This window comes from Diabrotica undecimpunctata, chromosome 10 (assembly GCF_040954645.1).
Source record: "Diabrotica undecimpunctata isolate CICGRU chromosome 10, icDiaUnde3, whole genome shotgun sequence".
Taxonomy (NCBI): Eukaryota; Metazoa; Arthropoda; class Insecta; order Coleoptera; family Chrysomelidae; genus Diabrotica; species Diabrotica undecimpunctata.
In genome coordinates, this window is record NC_092812.1 from 35350485 (window position 1) to 35365662 (window position 15178).

At 32.9% G+C, this 15178-nt stretch overlaps 1 protein-coding gene across 2 annotated transcripts in view; it reads left to right on the forward strand.

Annotated features, from left to right (window-relative positions):
* yki (Transcriptional coactivator yki) overlaps window positions 1-15178 on the forward strand; it is a 200847-nt gene that overhangs the window by 164507 nt on the left and 21162 nt on the right. The window contains exons 2-3 of one of the 2 annotated variants that reach the window (XM_072546238.1): window positions 5289-5428; window positions 12991-13122. In XM_072546238.1, the coding sequence (XP_072402339.1) occupies window positions 5289-5428; window positions 12991-13122 (272 nt within the window). The remainder of the gene's footprint in view (window positions 1-5288; window positions 5429-12990; window positions 13123-15178) is intronic. The other variant, XM_072546240.1, reaches the window with a different exon arrangement.

Consider the following 15178-nt stretch of genomic DNA (forward strand, 5'->3'; position numbering starts at 1 on the left):
TTCCAGACTGCGTATATACTAATGTGTATAATTTCATTAATAAGCAATGACTAGTATATCCATCCTTCTATTCTTTCATTTTTCACACACATGATTGGGACCTGAATTCAAAACTCAGCAATGACAATAACTTTCTAAGCTTTCATCAAGCACGGTTTTCTGATGCAAGTTGGGAATTAACTTTTCTTGAAGCCATTTTGTAAAATTATCGTGATTTATATCGTTGTGATAATCTCCAGTACGCCGACCAGATTTGAAGATTAGGAGGCAATTTGGAACAAAACCTTTTCCCCCTCCTGCATGTTCAATAAGACTTTTGGCAACAGGAGCCTTTAAACAGTTGTTTGAACCATCATCCCATGATTTAGATGTTGTATGACTGCTGTGGAGATACGTTTCATCACTATAGATAATATCATAACTCTCTGCTCTATAGTTTGTTATTTTTCTTAGACAGTCTGTTCTTTTGGATCGAGTATCCGTTTTTTCCATCAGTAGTTTTCTGTTGTCCTTAGTTTTTTGCCATTTAAAACCTAATTTCTTCCATCCCTTTTCTGACTGTCTATAATTTTCCTTGGGAATTAATATCATCCTTAACAGCGTTGTAAACAGCTGACATTGTAGGTCTGCTGCCATGAGTCATTGCAAAGGTATGAACTATGTTTCTGAACCCTTTCAATTACTGAATTAAACAAATTCGTCTTGAGAATGACAGTTTTAATAAATTTGAGTAAGCGACAGGGAAACGGGAGAAAATTTACACAAATATGTTGAAGAATGGGTGGCTGCACTATCTCTACCTATGTCATATTTTATTTTATCCTCTTCCTTTGCTGTTTTGTAATATACCCCTAACATAATAGAATTCTACAATGTAAATAAAGTTCTCAGTGACTAAGGGTTTTATAAAAATTGTTTATCTACAAAAATTTTACGTTATTTTGTGATTATGTTATTCAAATCGGTAAAGCCATTCCTGAATTTTTATTGAAATTGACACGTTTTATTTGGACATCACAACATATTTTTGAAGTAAATATCGAAAAGAAAATATTTTGCATATTTCCTCTATCAGCTGAGAACGGTTGATGTTGCATGCAAGTACGGCTTTATGTGATTTAAAAAGAAGTGGGGAAGTGGAAAAATTACTTATTATCAGGGTTGCCGATTCTGCTTTTGGGTTTTATTAAACGTGAGATTCGTATCTTCTTTAGATATTTGTGTAGGTCAGTTCTGATATCATCTTTCATGATTTCTATTCTCTTTTAAATACAATTAACTAGTATATACATGAAGACTAATATTGTTGTAATGCTCGCTTTTCGTATTGAATGGAATATAAGTTAAAAGAGGTAGCCGCCCTCAGATAGAGGTAAAGCCAAAGAGAATGGTGAAGTTGAAAGTATCATAATGGGTCATGTAACAAGAGGAGTTGATAATCGGTATACGAAAGAGGAATTTTGGTGGAACAGAAATAGAGGTCGCCTCTATTGAGCTAAACCGACGACATAAAAAGAGTGAACTACAAATTGGATTCAGTTGGCGGAAAATCGGACTAAGTGGAAAATCATGCGAGAGGCCTATGTCCAACAATGACAATGATGGAGGCAGGTTATCAAAACAAACAAAATTTTGCGCTTTATTTTTATAAAAACTTTTAAGTTTTGAAAGCATATTAAAAATAATATTGTGCATAATAGTTAAGTTGGTTATTGCTTTTTATATTTCATAAATAATAGACCGCAAAAAGCCGAGGATTATTAAAATATTTTAAGATAAAATTTTGAGGTTATAATGACCAATAATTGTAGCGCTTGTTCCCAAGATCTTGGTACTGATGAAAAGCAAATAATAGCATGCGACAGTTGCCGTTCAAGGATACACATTGCAGAAAAATGCTCTGGCTTGTCCACATCCGAGATACGGGCAATTATTTTGCAGAAACGTCTACTTATGTACTTTTGCGCTACCTGTCGTGATGCATTTAAGAGTGCTATGTTTGTGCGAAGATTTGCCAAGCTGGAAGAAGAAATCACCAGTCTCAAAGAAAAGATTACATACAAAAAGTCAAGATAGGTTGTCATCTATCTGACAGTATCACAGTAACATCTGGAGTTCCTCAAGGAGGCCACACTTCTTCACTTCTTTTTAATATCTTCGTTAACGACATCACTTCCTGTTTCCTAAATAGCAAATGTCTAATGTTGACAGATGACTTGAAATTTTGGAAAGTTATAGACAGTTTAAAAGATTAAGCCTTGCTACAAGATGACTTAGACAGACTACAAAATTGGTGCAATCAGAACAAACTCCACTTAAATGAAAAAAAAAAAAAATGGTTTATAAGTTTTTCTCGTAAAGTCAAGAGAATTGGAACAAGCTATACTATTAATAATCAGCCACTGAATTATGTTTCTTCTATTCGGGATTTGAGTGTTATTTTCGATGAGACGCTTATTTTCTGTGACCATATAAACTTTATTTCAATAAAGGCATCTAAACTTCTTGGTTTCGTTACTAGGAGTTGCAAGTATTTCTCCATTAATTCAACAAGATTAGTGTATTGTTGCTTAGTTAGAACTATTTTGGAATACGTTATTTGGTCACTCTATTTTCAGAACAATATTGATACCATAGAAAGAGTCCACCATAAATTTTTGAGATACTGTGCTTACCACGTCCACACTACTATTGAAAATCATGATTATTACCGTATCTAACGACAATTATCTTTACCCTCACTCAAGAACCGTCGTGACATGTCAGGAGCTATATTTATATATAAGATGATCTTACATGGATTTATGATTGTCCAAACCTGTTAAGCCAGATTAACTTTAATGTTCCCCATCAAGCTCTACGATACCACAATGATTTCAATATTCCTTTCCACAGAACAACCTATGGTATTCACAACCAATTGGATAGATACACGGGGCTATTAAATGATCGCGATTGTGATATTTTCAATATATCTTTAACTCAGTTAAAAAGATCTCTTGCCTTGTGATAAATATGTATATTGGGATTGTTGAATTGTGTTCTTGTTATACTTTGTTTTTTTTAGTATGTAAGATTTTTAGTCTCATTTTTTTAAACTTTTCAATATTGATTTTATATTATAAGTAATTTAAAGTTTTGAATCCTAACTGTGATATTGTATATTGTAATTTAAACTGTTAATGGGGTTATCCCGTGTATTAAATAAATAAATAAAAATAAAATAAATGATGGTAACCGACCATTTTGATCCGGACATATACATAAAACGTAGTATTGTAGTGCCTTTTTAAAAGGAGGATTTAATCTTAACGGTCTTTATTATACATTGAGAAATTTGATATTTTATTGCATATTTTAGAGGATAGTCAACTTCTGTTTATCCGCGACTCTTTAGAAGTTAATCTAATAAAATGACCAAAACAAAGATTTCTGTAAGTTTACAGCTTATTATTGTGTATCTTGTATTTTGTATATCTACAATATTTCTAATATTTAACAATAATATATGTAGGTTCTCCGGTTGTATCTGTCTATTATAATTATTTTACTCACTTTACTTTAAAAATATGAAAACATTAATAAACCTCCGGCAAAATGACTCCTTTCGTGGAATTGCTCATTACAGGACATATAGTAAACCTTCTGTTTGTTGCTGTAAACAAGATAATAAATTGTCTATTTCTAAAGATACTACGACCTATTGGCAATTTTCATTCTCACATAGAATTTTACGTAAGATTTCCGAAACTTCAGTTGTATCGGCAACGTCGCACATATGATTGTCTTACCGTAAACTTTAGTTGGGAACGTTGAACAGAGGTGGCGACTCGCATTTAATGGATTTGAACTCTAGCTTCTCTCGGTCCAAAGTCCACGCAACAAATTTTAAGATGCGCCAGTGCCGTGTGAGGTCGAGGGTAAATTATCCCATGTAAATTTTTAACTGTTGTATTTTTCCTTACTCGTTCAATTGTTTTTTTTACAGCTTTCTTTCATTTTGTTGTTGGCTTTTGTCCCGAACTATTTTTCAATTCGATGATGGATATTCATCTCTGTTGTTTCCAAAAGCTACACATAATATTTCATAGAGACAATTTTTGTTTGTATGCCATTTTCGTTTTTCATTAAATTACAAAGGTATGGCAAATTACAAAGCGAGTTCAGCATGACGTTTTGCCTTGTTTAAAATGTAGAGTCATATATAAAGATGTATAAAATTATTTTGTATGCAGTAATCCCAAATACTGCTCATGTTGCATTGTTCCTCCGACAATGGAGGGTCTACCAGGTCTCTGATGATGGATCACACCATGATACTATGGAGTGTTTTTATAATACTCATGATATGTTTTTCTTTGGAGGCTCTCTAAGACTTCGCCTCATAAATTGAACTCTGTCTATGAGAATCTTTAGATTTGAAGGAAGGAAAGCAATGTACTTACCAAAAACAAGATTTTGCTGTCTTAAAGTGTGGCTCTAAAGGGTACACCAATAGAAGCTACGGAGAACCATCGTTGCACATTTTTATAAGGGGGGAACTGAGCATGGGATTTAGACTGAGAGAAATCCTGATTAACGTATTAATTAGATCAAAAAATAGCAATATTATAAACGAAATTAGGGATACTGTATGGATGATTACTGTATGAATAGTAACCCAAATGTAGGCTCAAAGTATCTTTCCAGCTGGACATCCGCCAATGAGGCATGGGGTAGATGAAAAACACAACCCAGGTTGCAGCGTTATGCCTGAAATAAAGCTACAGAAGGATACAGTGCAGGAATTTATAGTAGTGGTGGTTAAATATTGCAGTTTCAGCTTTTGTAGCCTTTATTTATTAGTTGTCTGTACATATGCATCCAAATGTTTACGCAGTAATTATGTACTAGAAAGTTTTTGCTTTTTCTCTCTAGTAATAGATATTAAAAGAATATTTTGTAGTATGTATTTCATTTATATTATCACACGTAAGGTTTTCATACATAAAGTAGTAAGACGGATGAAATGGAAGGAAATCGTGTATTATGTATGAAGTCTAAATTAAGATGAAGTAGTGGTGAGTTCTTAGAAGATGAAATATATAGAAGACACCCTCGTATAGGGTCAAACACAGAGTATGAATATATCATTACCTTTAGAGTGTCATTCTTACTGTACCATATACATAAACGCCAGTTTGCTTCACATTTAAAATCTGTTATCCGTTGATTGATACAACTTGTTTAGCCATTATTGATAGATCACTTTTTTACAATCTTACCTTATTAAAAACTTATTTTTTCAGTCACACGACACGCACAACTACTTGGGAAGATCCACGGAAGTCCCTAGCTGCACAAGCCGCAGCTCAGCAACACCAGAGCGCCGAACAACTACTGACTGCTCATCAATTGTCACACCCCCAGTCACCTAATTCTAATACAAGTAAGTGTGTACTGCTTTGTATCTACCTTTTGGGGCAAAACTTGTCACGTGTAGTGTAAGTAACAGATTAGAGGGTGAAACATAAAATATGCTGATAGAATTTGTTTAGTTTTCGAACCAAAAATTAATCATTATAAATCTATATTAAAGTATAAGAGTAGAACTCTGATATGGAATAAATTAAAGCTTCTATTTTTGTATAGAAGTAATTCATGATTTGTAAACTGCAAGCACTCAATAGTTTAATCCAGTTTGAGAGACTTACACACTCCTTAAGTATGACATTAGGGTGATACAATTCACTGGAGCGAGGAGGATTAACTCGTGTATAAAGGAATCACTCCATGCCGTCCCAATGTCTTTTAATGCTCTTGAAGGACTTCTTGACATAAACTGTTTCTTAGCTTGAATTAGGTGATTTAGTTCGTTATTTTAATCTTACCAAAGATTCTGAGATTAGGTTAAAAGTAAAAGCTTGCTTACATTATTCACATCCGTTTTTCTGTTAAGAGGATAACTTATTATAATATTCAAGGTTTGATCGAAATGTCGCATTGAAGTCGCCAAAGAAGACATTGAAGCCTTTATACCAAACCCTCCCCTCTTATTAAACTCCATCAAGAAGCTTTTACTCTAGATAAAACTCAGTAACTTTGTTGTGGGAGCTTAATGTAGGTACACAGGTCAGATCTATAAAAGTCACTGTTTCTAGTTTTAGTGTCGGGTACGTATATAATTAGAGCGTTATAAATTAGATTTAGGGAGTTCTTCAGCTTTAACAACTTTCCACTCAACACATTTTTTTTCCTAAAGAAAGACCTTTTGTAATGTTAAAGGATTCTCCAGCTTATATAAATTCAATTTGGAGGCAACAGCGCGTTGTGCGAAATAAAAGTGTTAAACATTTTTACCAGTGTTTATTCCGATTTTTGAGGTAATAGTGAGAAATAAAATCCAAACTATACGTGAAAAATTGTATGAGGACATAAACTCTCTGCAGTGCAAAGAAAATTGGCAAAAAGTGACCTGTAAGTAAGTTTTAAAACATTTTATTGTATTCAAAACAAAACGACATTTAGAAATTCCAGTTCTTTTAATAACAGATAAGAAGACAAGTCTTGATCAAATTGAATGCGACGTTGCCGGTTATCCAAAAAGTTTCAAAAATCCAAGAAAGGAAATCCGCTAATTAATAATATTAACTAAATAAACAAAATTTAGAAGAAATAAAATATTTAATAAATTTAAATTTCATACTCAATTATTGCTTGAGAAGTTCTAGAGCTTCTGACGGGTTGACCGGAGAACTAGAACTTACCGCTTGCTATAATATAGAGTAAAAAATACATAAAAAAGAAATAAAAATGGATAGCGATGATGACTACACCTCAGAAGACAATAAAAAAAGAAGTCGAAAGGAAGATGATGAAGATATTTTCAACAAGAGCAAGAAACTTACCAGAACACCAACCAAACAACAGAAAGATGAAAACAAAATAGATCAGCTTTTAAAAATGATGCAAAATTTAACAGATCAAACAAAACATCTAACAACGGAGGTAAAAGGAATAAAAGAAGAACAACGAGAATATAGAAATGACCTCAGAGAATTAAAAAAAGAAATAAATGAATTCAAACAAAGTAACCAACAACTAAAAAAGGAAAATGATGAAATGAAGCAGGAACTAAAGATAGTGAAAATGAAGGTAGAACAGCTCGAGAAAGAGAGAAAGGCTAACAATGTTATTGTCCAGGGTCTACCGATGGATACAAATAACCCAAATGTAGTCAACGAGATTATGGCAAATTTCGTGGAAAAAGAATTAGGCATTAAAGTAGAAATAGAAGATGCTTATAAAATAGGCGACAAAACATGTCTTGTAAAACTAAAAAACAGAAATGAAAAAATTAAAATCATGAAGAACAAAAACAAACTAAGGGCATCAAAGCCAGAAATATACATCAATAACGATCTAACGCAAGAAGAGATGAAGATCCAACAAGAAATACGGAAAATTGCAAAATTTCAACAAGAAAAAGGTATGAACACCAGAGTAGGTTATCAAAAATTAAATATTGACGGGGCTATATGGAAATGGAACAAAGAGAAGAATGAACTGGAAAAGGCAAACCAAGACACGCCAAAAAACCGATAAAACAACAAATATCGTACACACAACAAAAAACGGAAACGAAAATGACAAAGGAAAAGGACATGAATAGATTAGATAAGATAAAACAGACGAGCAGGAAAAAATATAATAGAAAAATGAAAAAACGCGATGAACTAAAAATAAGTACGTGGAACATCAGAACAATGCTTGAACCAGGAAAAATGCAGGAGATTGTCTCAGAACTAGAAAGATACCAAATTGATATTGCAGTGATTCAAGAAATTAGATGGGCAGGTCAAGGAGAAATAAATAAAAAAAAACTACACACTACAGTATTCGGGACATGGAAAACAAGGTCAATATGGAGTTGCTTTCATAATTATGGGAAAAATAAAAAATAACATTATGCAATTTAAACCAATAAATGAACGTATGGCTTACCTGAGAATTAACGCCAAACCATTTAATATATCAATCATAAACGTATATGCTCCAACTGAAAGTGCTGCTGCGGAGGAAAAAGACAAAATGTATGAGGAACTTGAACGAGAAATGGAGAATTTACCTAGAGAAGACACAATACTGGTAATGGGAGATTTTAACGCCCAAGTAGGTAAGGAAGACTACATTAACCAAGTAGCAGGTAAACACACATTACACGAAAAAACAAATGACAATGGTCAAAGATTATGTAACCTAGCAGCTAGTACCAATATGATTATCATTAGTACAAATTTCGAACATCCTAAATACCATAAAGTAACATGGATTTCCCCAGACCAAAAAACATGGTCCCAAATAGACCATATTCTGATTACAAGAAGGAAACAAACATCGGTTACGGACGTGAGAACTTACAGAGGTGCGCATGCAGACACAGATCATTTTATGGTGACTGCAAAGGTAAAACAAAAAGTCAAAAGAACTCTAAAAAACACGACAATGAAAGACAAATGGTACGTAGAAAAACTGAATGCTCCAGACATAAGGATTAAGTATGCTGATGACATGAACAAAAAACTAAAGGAACAGTGTAAATATACAAAGGATATAGAAACAGAATGGAGAAATTTAAAAAAATGTATAAATAAAACAGCGGATGTACACATAGGAATAAAAAGAAACAAAAAAAAACAAGAATGGTATAATGAAGAATGCCATAACATGCTAAAAAAGAAGATAGAAATTAGACAAATGTGGATAAGAACAAATAGACAGGATTATAGGGAAGAATACAATAGAATAAGGAATGAATGTAAGAAAAAAATAAGGAAAATTAAACGCGCCTGGTTAGATGATAAGATAAAAGAAATAGAAAAAGAAAGTAAGAACAGAAACACAAAAGCATTTTATAAGAAAATTAGCGAGCAAAACAAAACTTTTAAAGGAAAGATAAAAGGCATAAAAGATAAAAATGGAAAAGTATCAGAAAATGATGAAGAGTATAAAGAAATTTGGACTCACTATTTTAAAGAATTATTAACAGAGCAAGAAGATCAAGACCTAAATGAAAACGTAGAAGAAGAGACAATGATGTTAGGAAACCAGCTAGAAAGACCAACAAAAGAGGAAGTTGAGGAAATTATAAATAGCAGCCGTAATGGTAAATCTTCAGGATCAGACGGGATCAATATGGAACTTATAAAATATGGTGGTGAAGAATTAAAAGAAAAACTGTACAATTTAATAAAAGACATATGGGACGAAGAAAAAATGCCGGAAGAATGGAACAAAGGACAAATTATCACGATTCATAAAAAAGGAGACCAACAAATGTGTAATAACTACAGAGGACTGACGCTATTAAACACAGCATATAAAATTATGTCGACCTTAATACATCGAAGACTGACCAACGCTATGACGAATATCATAGGACACTATCAATGCGGATTTATTAAGGGAAAGTCTACAACAGATGCCATACATACAGTTAAACAAATTATGGAAAAAGCTCATGGATATAAAATAGAAATTGAACTGCTTTTTATAGATTTTCAGCAAGCATTTGATACAATAAAAAGATCAAAATTAATGGTAGCTCTGAAAGAAATGGGAATACAAAACAAATTAAGACGATTAATAAAAATGACAATGAGTAGAACTGTAGTGAGTATAAAAACTCAAGTAGGAGACACAGAAGAATTTGTCATAAATAAAGGGGTTAGACAAGGAGATTCGTTATCAGCAACCCTGTTTAATCTTGCCCTGGAATACATCGTCAGGAAAATAAACAAAGGTACCCTTAGAACTAGAGAAGGACAAATAATAGCATACGCTGACGATATTGTGCTAATAACAAAAAATAGAAAAACAATGGAAAAAATGTTAAATGAAATGGTAACAGAAGGAAAAGTAATGGGATTAAAAATAAACCAAGAAAAAACAAAAATAATGAGATTTGATAAAAACTTCGAAAACAAAAAGGTTAGACTAGGCGAATACATTTTTGAAGAAGTCGAAAAATTTAAGTACTTGGGAATATTAATAACAAACAATGGAGAAAGAGAAACAGAAATCAAAGAAAGGATTATTACAGCAAATAAGACCTTCCATGCAAATAAGAAATTACTAAAAAATAAACTATTGAGTAAGAAATCGAAAATGAAGGTATACAAAACAATAATTCGACCGACGATGATGTATGCAGCCGAAACCCTCAGCATGACAAAAAAACAAGAGGAAAACCTTAGAATACAAGAAAGAAAAATACTAAGAGCAATACTGGGACCAATAAAAATAAATGAAAATGAATTTAGACAAAGAACGAACCTTGAGCTACTGGAAGAAATTAAGGAAGATATAGTGTGTAAAATAAAACAACAAAGAGCAAAATGGCTAGGACACGTATGGAGATCAGGATCAACTACGACGATATTCTCAATATTGGAATGGACACCAGCTGGCAAAAGAAGACGTGGAAGACCAAGATCTACATGGTTACAAGAAGTTGTAAATGATCTCAACAAGGCGGGCATACGACAGTGGAAAGGAAAAACCAGAGATAGGACACAATGGAGAAAAATAACTGAGAAAATTAAATAAGGAACATGAGGACTGATCTACCTCAAAACATAGATCTAGAGAGCGTAAGCGGCGTAACCCCTAAAGGGGTGTTTAGCCACATATATATATATATATATATATATATATATATATATATAAATTCAAAGTACCCATTCAAGAGTAGACACTTTTCATATCGAGGAGTACATATCGAGCTCCCTTTGTATGGTCCCTATTTATTGGACACCATTTTGTCCAGGTAGTTCTTGGGATCATTGCTGTCTTTATCTCCATTAGAGATGTTTTGAACTTCCACCACTACAATCTTTTGGGAAGATCTATTTGTAAATTTCTTTTCGGAAGTACTTTAGTAGACATCAGTCCTCAGTTTTTTCTAACCAAAGCAATAAAAACTCGTTTCAAATTTAATTGTAGTACCTTTCCAGAGTGTCATAGTTAAGATCCTCCATAATTTTAGCTATTAGAAAGTTAAACATACTTTAATTACTTTACAATCGCTTAATAAACTTATATTGCTGACTTTTCGAAAACTACAAATTGTATCGGCATATTCGTCTCTCTATGTAGCTTTTAAACGATCTCCTTTGCTATTTGTTGGAAATAACCTATGAATGTTGAAACGTTGATTTCAATTATAATGTACGTTTGTTGATACAATCTATAATAACTGATTTTTTAAAGTTGGAGATTTGAAAAAAAATTAAGTGGAATTATAGGACCATGACTCACTAAGATTTTTTTCTTATACAATTGTTAAAATGCATTAGTAGTACATGGTATGGGTATTTACACCAACATGGAAAACACTGCTTGCATATTGGGTTAAATTCTACTTTAGATCAATTTTCCAATCAATTCATAATTATATTCTTATTTTCTTTAACTTTTTTATATTATAACAAATTAGAAAAGCATTACTTATAAGGAAATGTAAATAAGAGTTTTGATAATCTTCATGCCATTTTGAAGTTGTTTCTGAATCTGACGTCTATTCTGTTTGACATCAAAATGTATTACAGTGAATTCACCCTCTTAACGGTCAGCTCCATTCAGTGGGCACCTTATGTATACAGACAATTTTTTAAAACGAAACATTGATGTTGTAAGAAAGATCGGATGCTTTTTCAAGGAACTATTAAAGAATATACCAACGAAAGTATGTGCAATCAACAAATGCTATATACAATTTAAAAGAACAAAATTGTAAAACAGTATAGTGAAGATAGATATACAGAGAAAAGAAAATGGCTTGTTAAAAATTAAAAATACATGGCTACCTGTCTAGAAGAACACAAAGAAGAATATATACACCAGAGGCGGATACACGGGGGAGGAATAGGGAAATTTCCCCTCCCATTGAAGTTCCCCCCAAGTTGGAAATTTCCCTCCCAAGGCAGATGTCTAATTCCGCCACTGTACTACACAGAAACGATTAGTTGAAAACACAGCAAGACAAGCAGAGCAGAGACATGGGAAGAGTTTGCAGACAATTATAGAAAACGTAAGAGAAAAACATATCAAACTCAGGCAAACGTAAAAAAGATAGATAATGTATTAAAGGAAGAAGATAAGTAGAAAGGAAGAAAAGGATACAGCAAATTCTAGAGCGCTTTAAGAGAAGAAAATGAACTGGTACCAAATGAACCTGGCTTTCAAAGACTCACAATTTTTTATTGCTTTAAAACAAAGAAATTCTTGTTTTCATTGCTGATACGTAGAAGAATATCAAAAAAAGAAGTCATGGATGAATGGTTAAATAAACTTGACAGAAGAGAAATAGATTTTCCTAGGAAATACTTCATCTCATCCACAATTTGCATTATATATTCTTAAACTGATATTACTTGATCTGAATACCAGCTCCTGGATCGAGATATTATTAAATATTTATTTTAAAAACTGCTCTGAAATACTTTTACTCTGCAAGACAGCCTATCAACGTTACCAATACCTTAATGTGGACCGTAAATACACGGAAGAAAAAGCAAATGACTATTAGCAATAGCTTTGTTAAAGTTTGATTTTGTTAACATTGTGAGTCAGGAAAAATTCCAGTTATACGGAAATTTATGGAACTTAATTGAATAAAAATTGTGGTTTACCTATTGAACACAGTACAATACAGTTTAAAATGAACAAGTGGTTGCAAGACTGATGTCGGGTTAAGACAGGGTTCACTGTATTTTACAATGTCCAACACAAACTGTTTTAGTTCTCCTAGTTTCTAAAATGCTTTTATGTTATGAAAAAACATAAGAATACAGAAATATTTTCTTTAAAAAATCAGTTATTTATCGCTTGAAGCTTATACCCTATCCTTCAAAAGAGCTCTTGCAAGTATTTGTTTTAGGCAGTAGTTTCATTCTATTATTCTACTTGTTGAAAAACAGAATGATGCTAATTGGAATTGTTTTTCCACAGCTGCCAAAGTTAATACAGATGTAGATTTAGGGCCGTTACCTGAAGGATGGGAGCAGGCACAAACTCCCGAAGGGGAAATCTATTTCATTAACCACCAAACACGTACAACTTCGTGGTTCGATCCTAGAATTCGTAAGTTCTTATCATTTTCTCCACAGGTAATGAGTCAAACTGACATTTTGCGACGTGCTACACACGGAGTCAAAATACGAGAGGTTTTGTGTAGTACCGGGGAAGATAGTAAATATGTTTTTGTGGCAACAGCTTTTAGAGTCATATGTTTTGACTTCACTTATGTTTCGTTAAAGATCGTACAAATTGTGTCAGATTAACTCATCTCTGTTAACTGTATCCTTAATAGCTTTACCAAACTTTTCAGCAAGATTTTATGTATTATAAATAGACACAGGAAAAATATAGAATATCTGATGAGAATGGGTTATTTTTACCGATTTAAAAAATATGGAAAACAAGGGCGATATCGAAAAGAGTAAAAACAAATGTTTTTAATAGTGACTACCATCGAAAAGTGGGAGTATAATAAATAGGAGAAAAATAAATGGAAAGGCATAATGTAGAAAAATATATAGATTTGGACAATTAAACGAAGAAGTGGGAAGTGAATATAGCCGAAGAACTCTGATACAAAATGTAATTCCATAAGCCCATCGTGCCTAGGTAAAAAGACATAAGGAATGGTTAATTATACAAAGAGACATGAGTGACAGAAATATATAAACGAAAAGATAAAGATTTTGGGAAGGAATCCCATTGCAGAAACAAAAGATGAAAAATCAAAATGCTCCACTAAACAACCCACAGATCTACATAATACAAGTCAAAAACTATACAGATAATATCTATATAAATTTCGGAAGTTTTGTGAAGCTAATCCTATATTCTTATATCATTTTTTTCTTAAATCATAGTAGATACTAGTATTGGGATATATGGGTTTCTCTGCGGTTTTCTCCCACAACTATACCATCTATTTAAATATTTTCTCTAAACGTTTGGATTTGGTATTTTTAAAAGAGCTAATTAACTTCTGAACAGAAAAATGCAGACTTTCAAGGTACGGGATGTAAGTATGGTATGTCCAGAAAGTATGTGGATATTAAAATGTTTTATTAAAGTGATTAATATTTATTTTACTTGCTGTTATCTATACTTTAACTATTTAACTTTAAAACAGGCCAATGTCACCTTTAGATTGCCACTCGTGGTTTCTAAAAGTTATACCGCCAGCAGACATTTAAATTTTTCTATTTTCTATTTTCTACAGTCTTTCAGTACATGTTAACCCAAAATACCTACAGACCTAAAGTACCTCTCAAAGTCTACATATACCCATGATGCAAAGAAAATAAACAAGCCAGGTTTCAGGGTTATGCCTGCTATAGACGGTCTAAAACTGTAGAAAGTTATAGTGTAGGAATATGCAGTAGTGACGGAAATGTAAACATATTCTATTCTATGAGGAGAAATTAACTAAAGCGGGTCAATATATGCACATACAGTCAAACGGCCATGGGGGCTTTTAGAAGCCCTAAGGTGGACTTTATGCTAGTGTGGGAATAACGGGAAGAACTCGATAGACCCATTCAGGTCATCTGAGAACATACACAGAACATACACAGAGCTGATGAACTTGCCAGAGGAGGATCACTGAAGACTACCAAGTGACTTCAAAAACACATGGTAATTATCCACTAAACCTGTACAAGCTGTTACAGATATCGAGAATCCTGTAATAGATATCATGAAATAATGAAAGATGATTAATAAGCCAAAAGTGTCCAGTACGACCGGTTTATAATAAACGGTTTCCGACGAAAAAAACTGAAAAACCCAAAATAACCATGGGAGTCCATGTCCATGGGGCTTCATTAATAAGTTCTCTAAGGAACCTATCTCATTATCGGACACCACTTGGTTCTGGTACTTCTTCTGAACTACTACTGTCTTCAGTTTTTTTTTTCGGGAAGTTGAAATTTTTCTTGGTATGATGCTATTAATATCAGCAATCTATTCCCTCAAGTATTTGAATAGAGAGGTACTTCCAGTAAACCGTTTGTGACAGTTGTTTTTAAACACTCAACCGCCATACTGGAATACATCCCAGTATTCAATTCACGATGGAAGTTGAGTCGGAAGCGTCTTTGCCATTCCTTGATGTTCTTGTTCA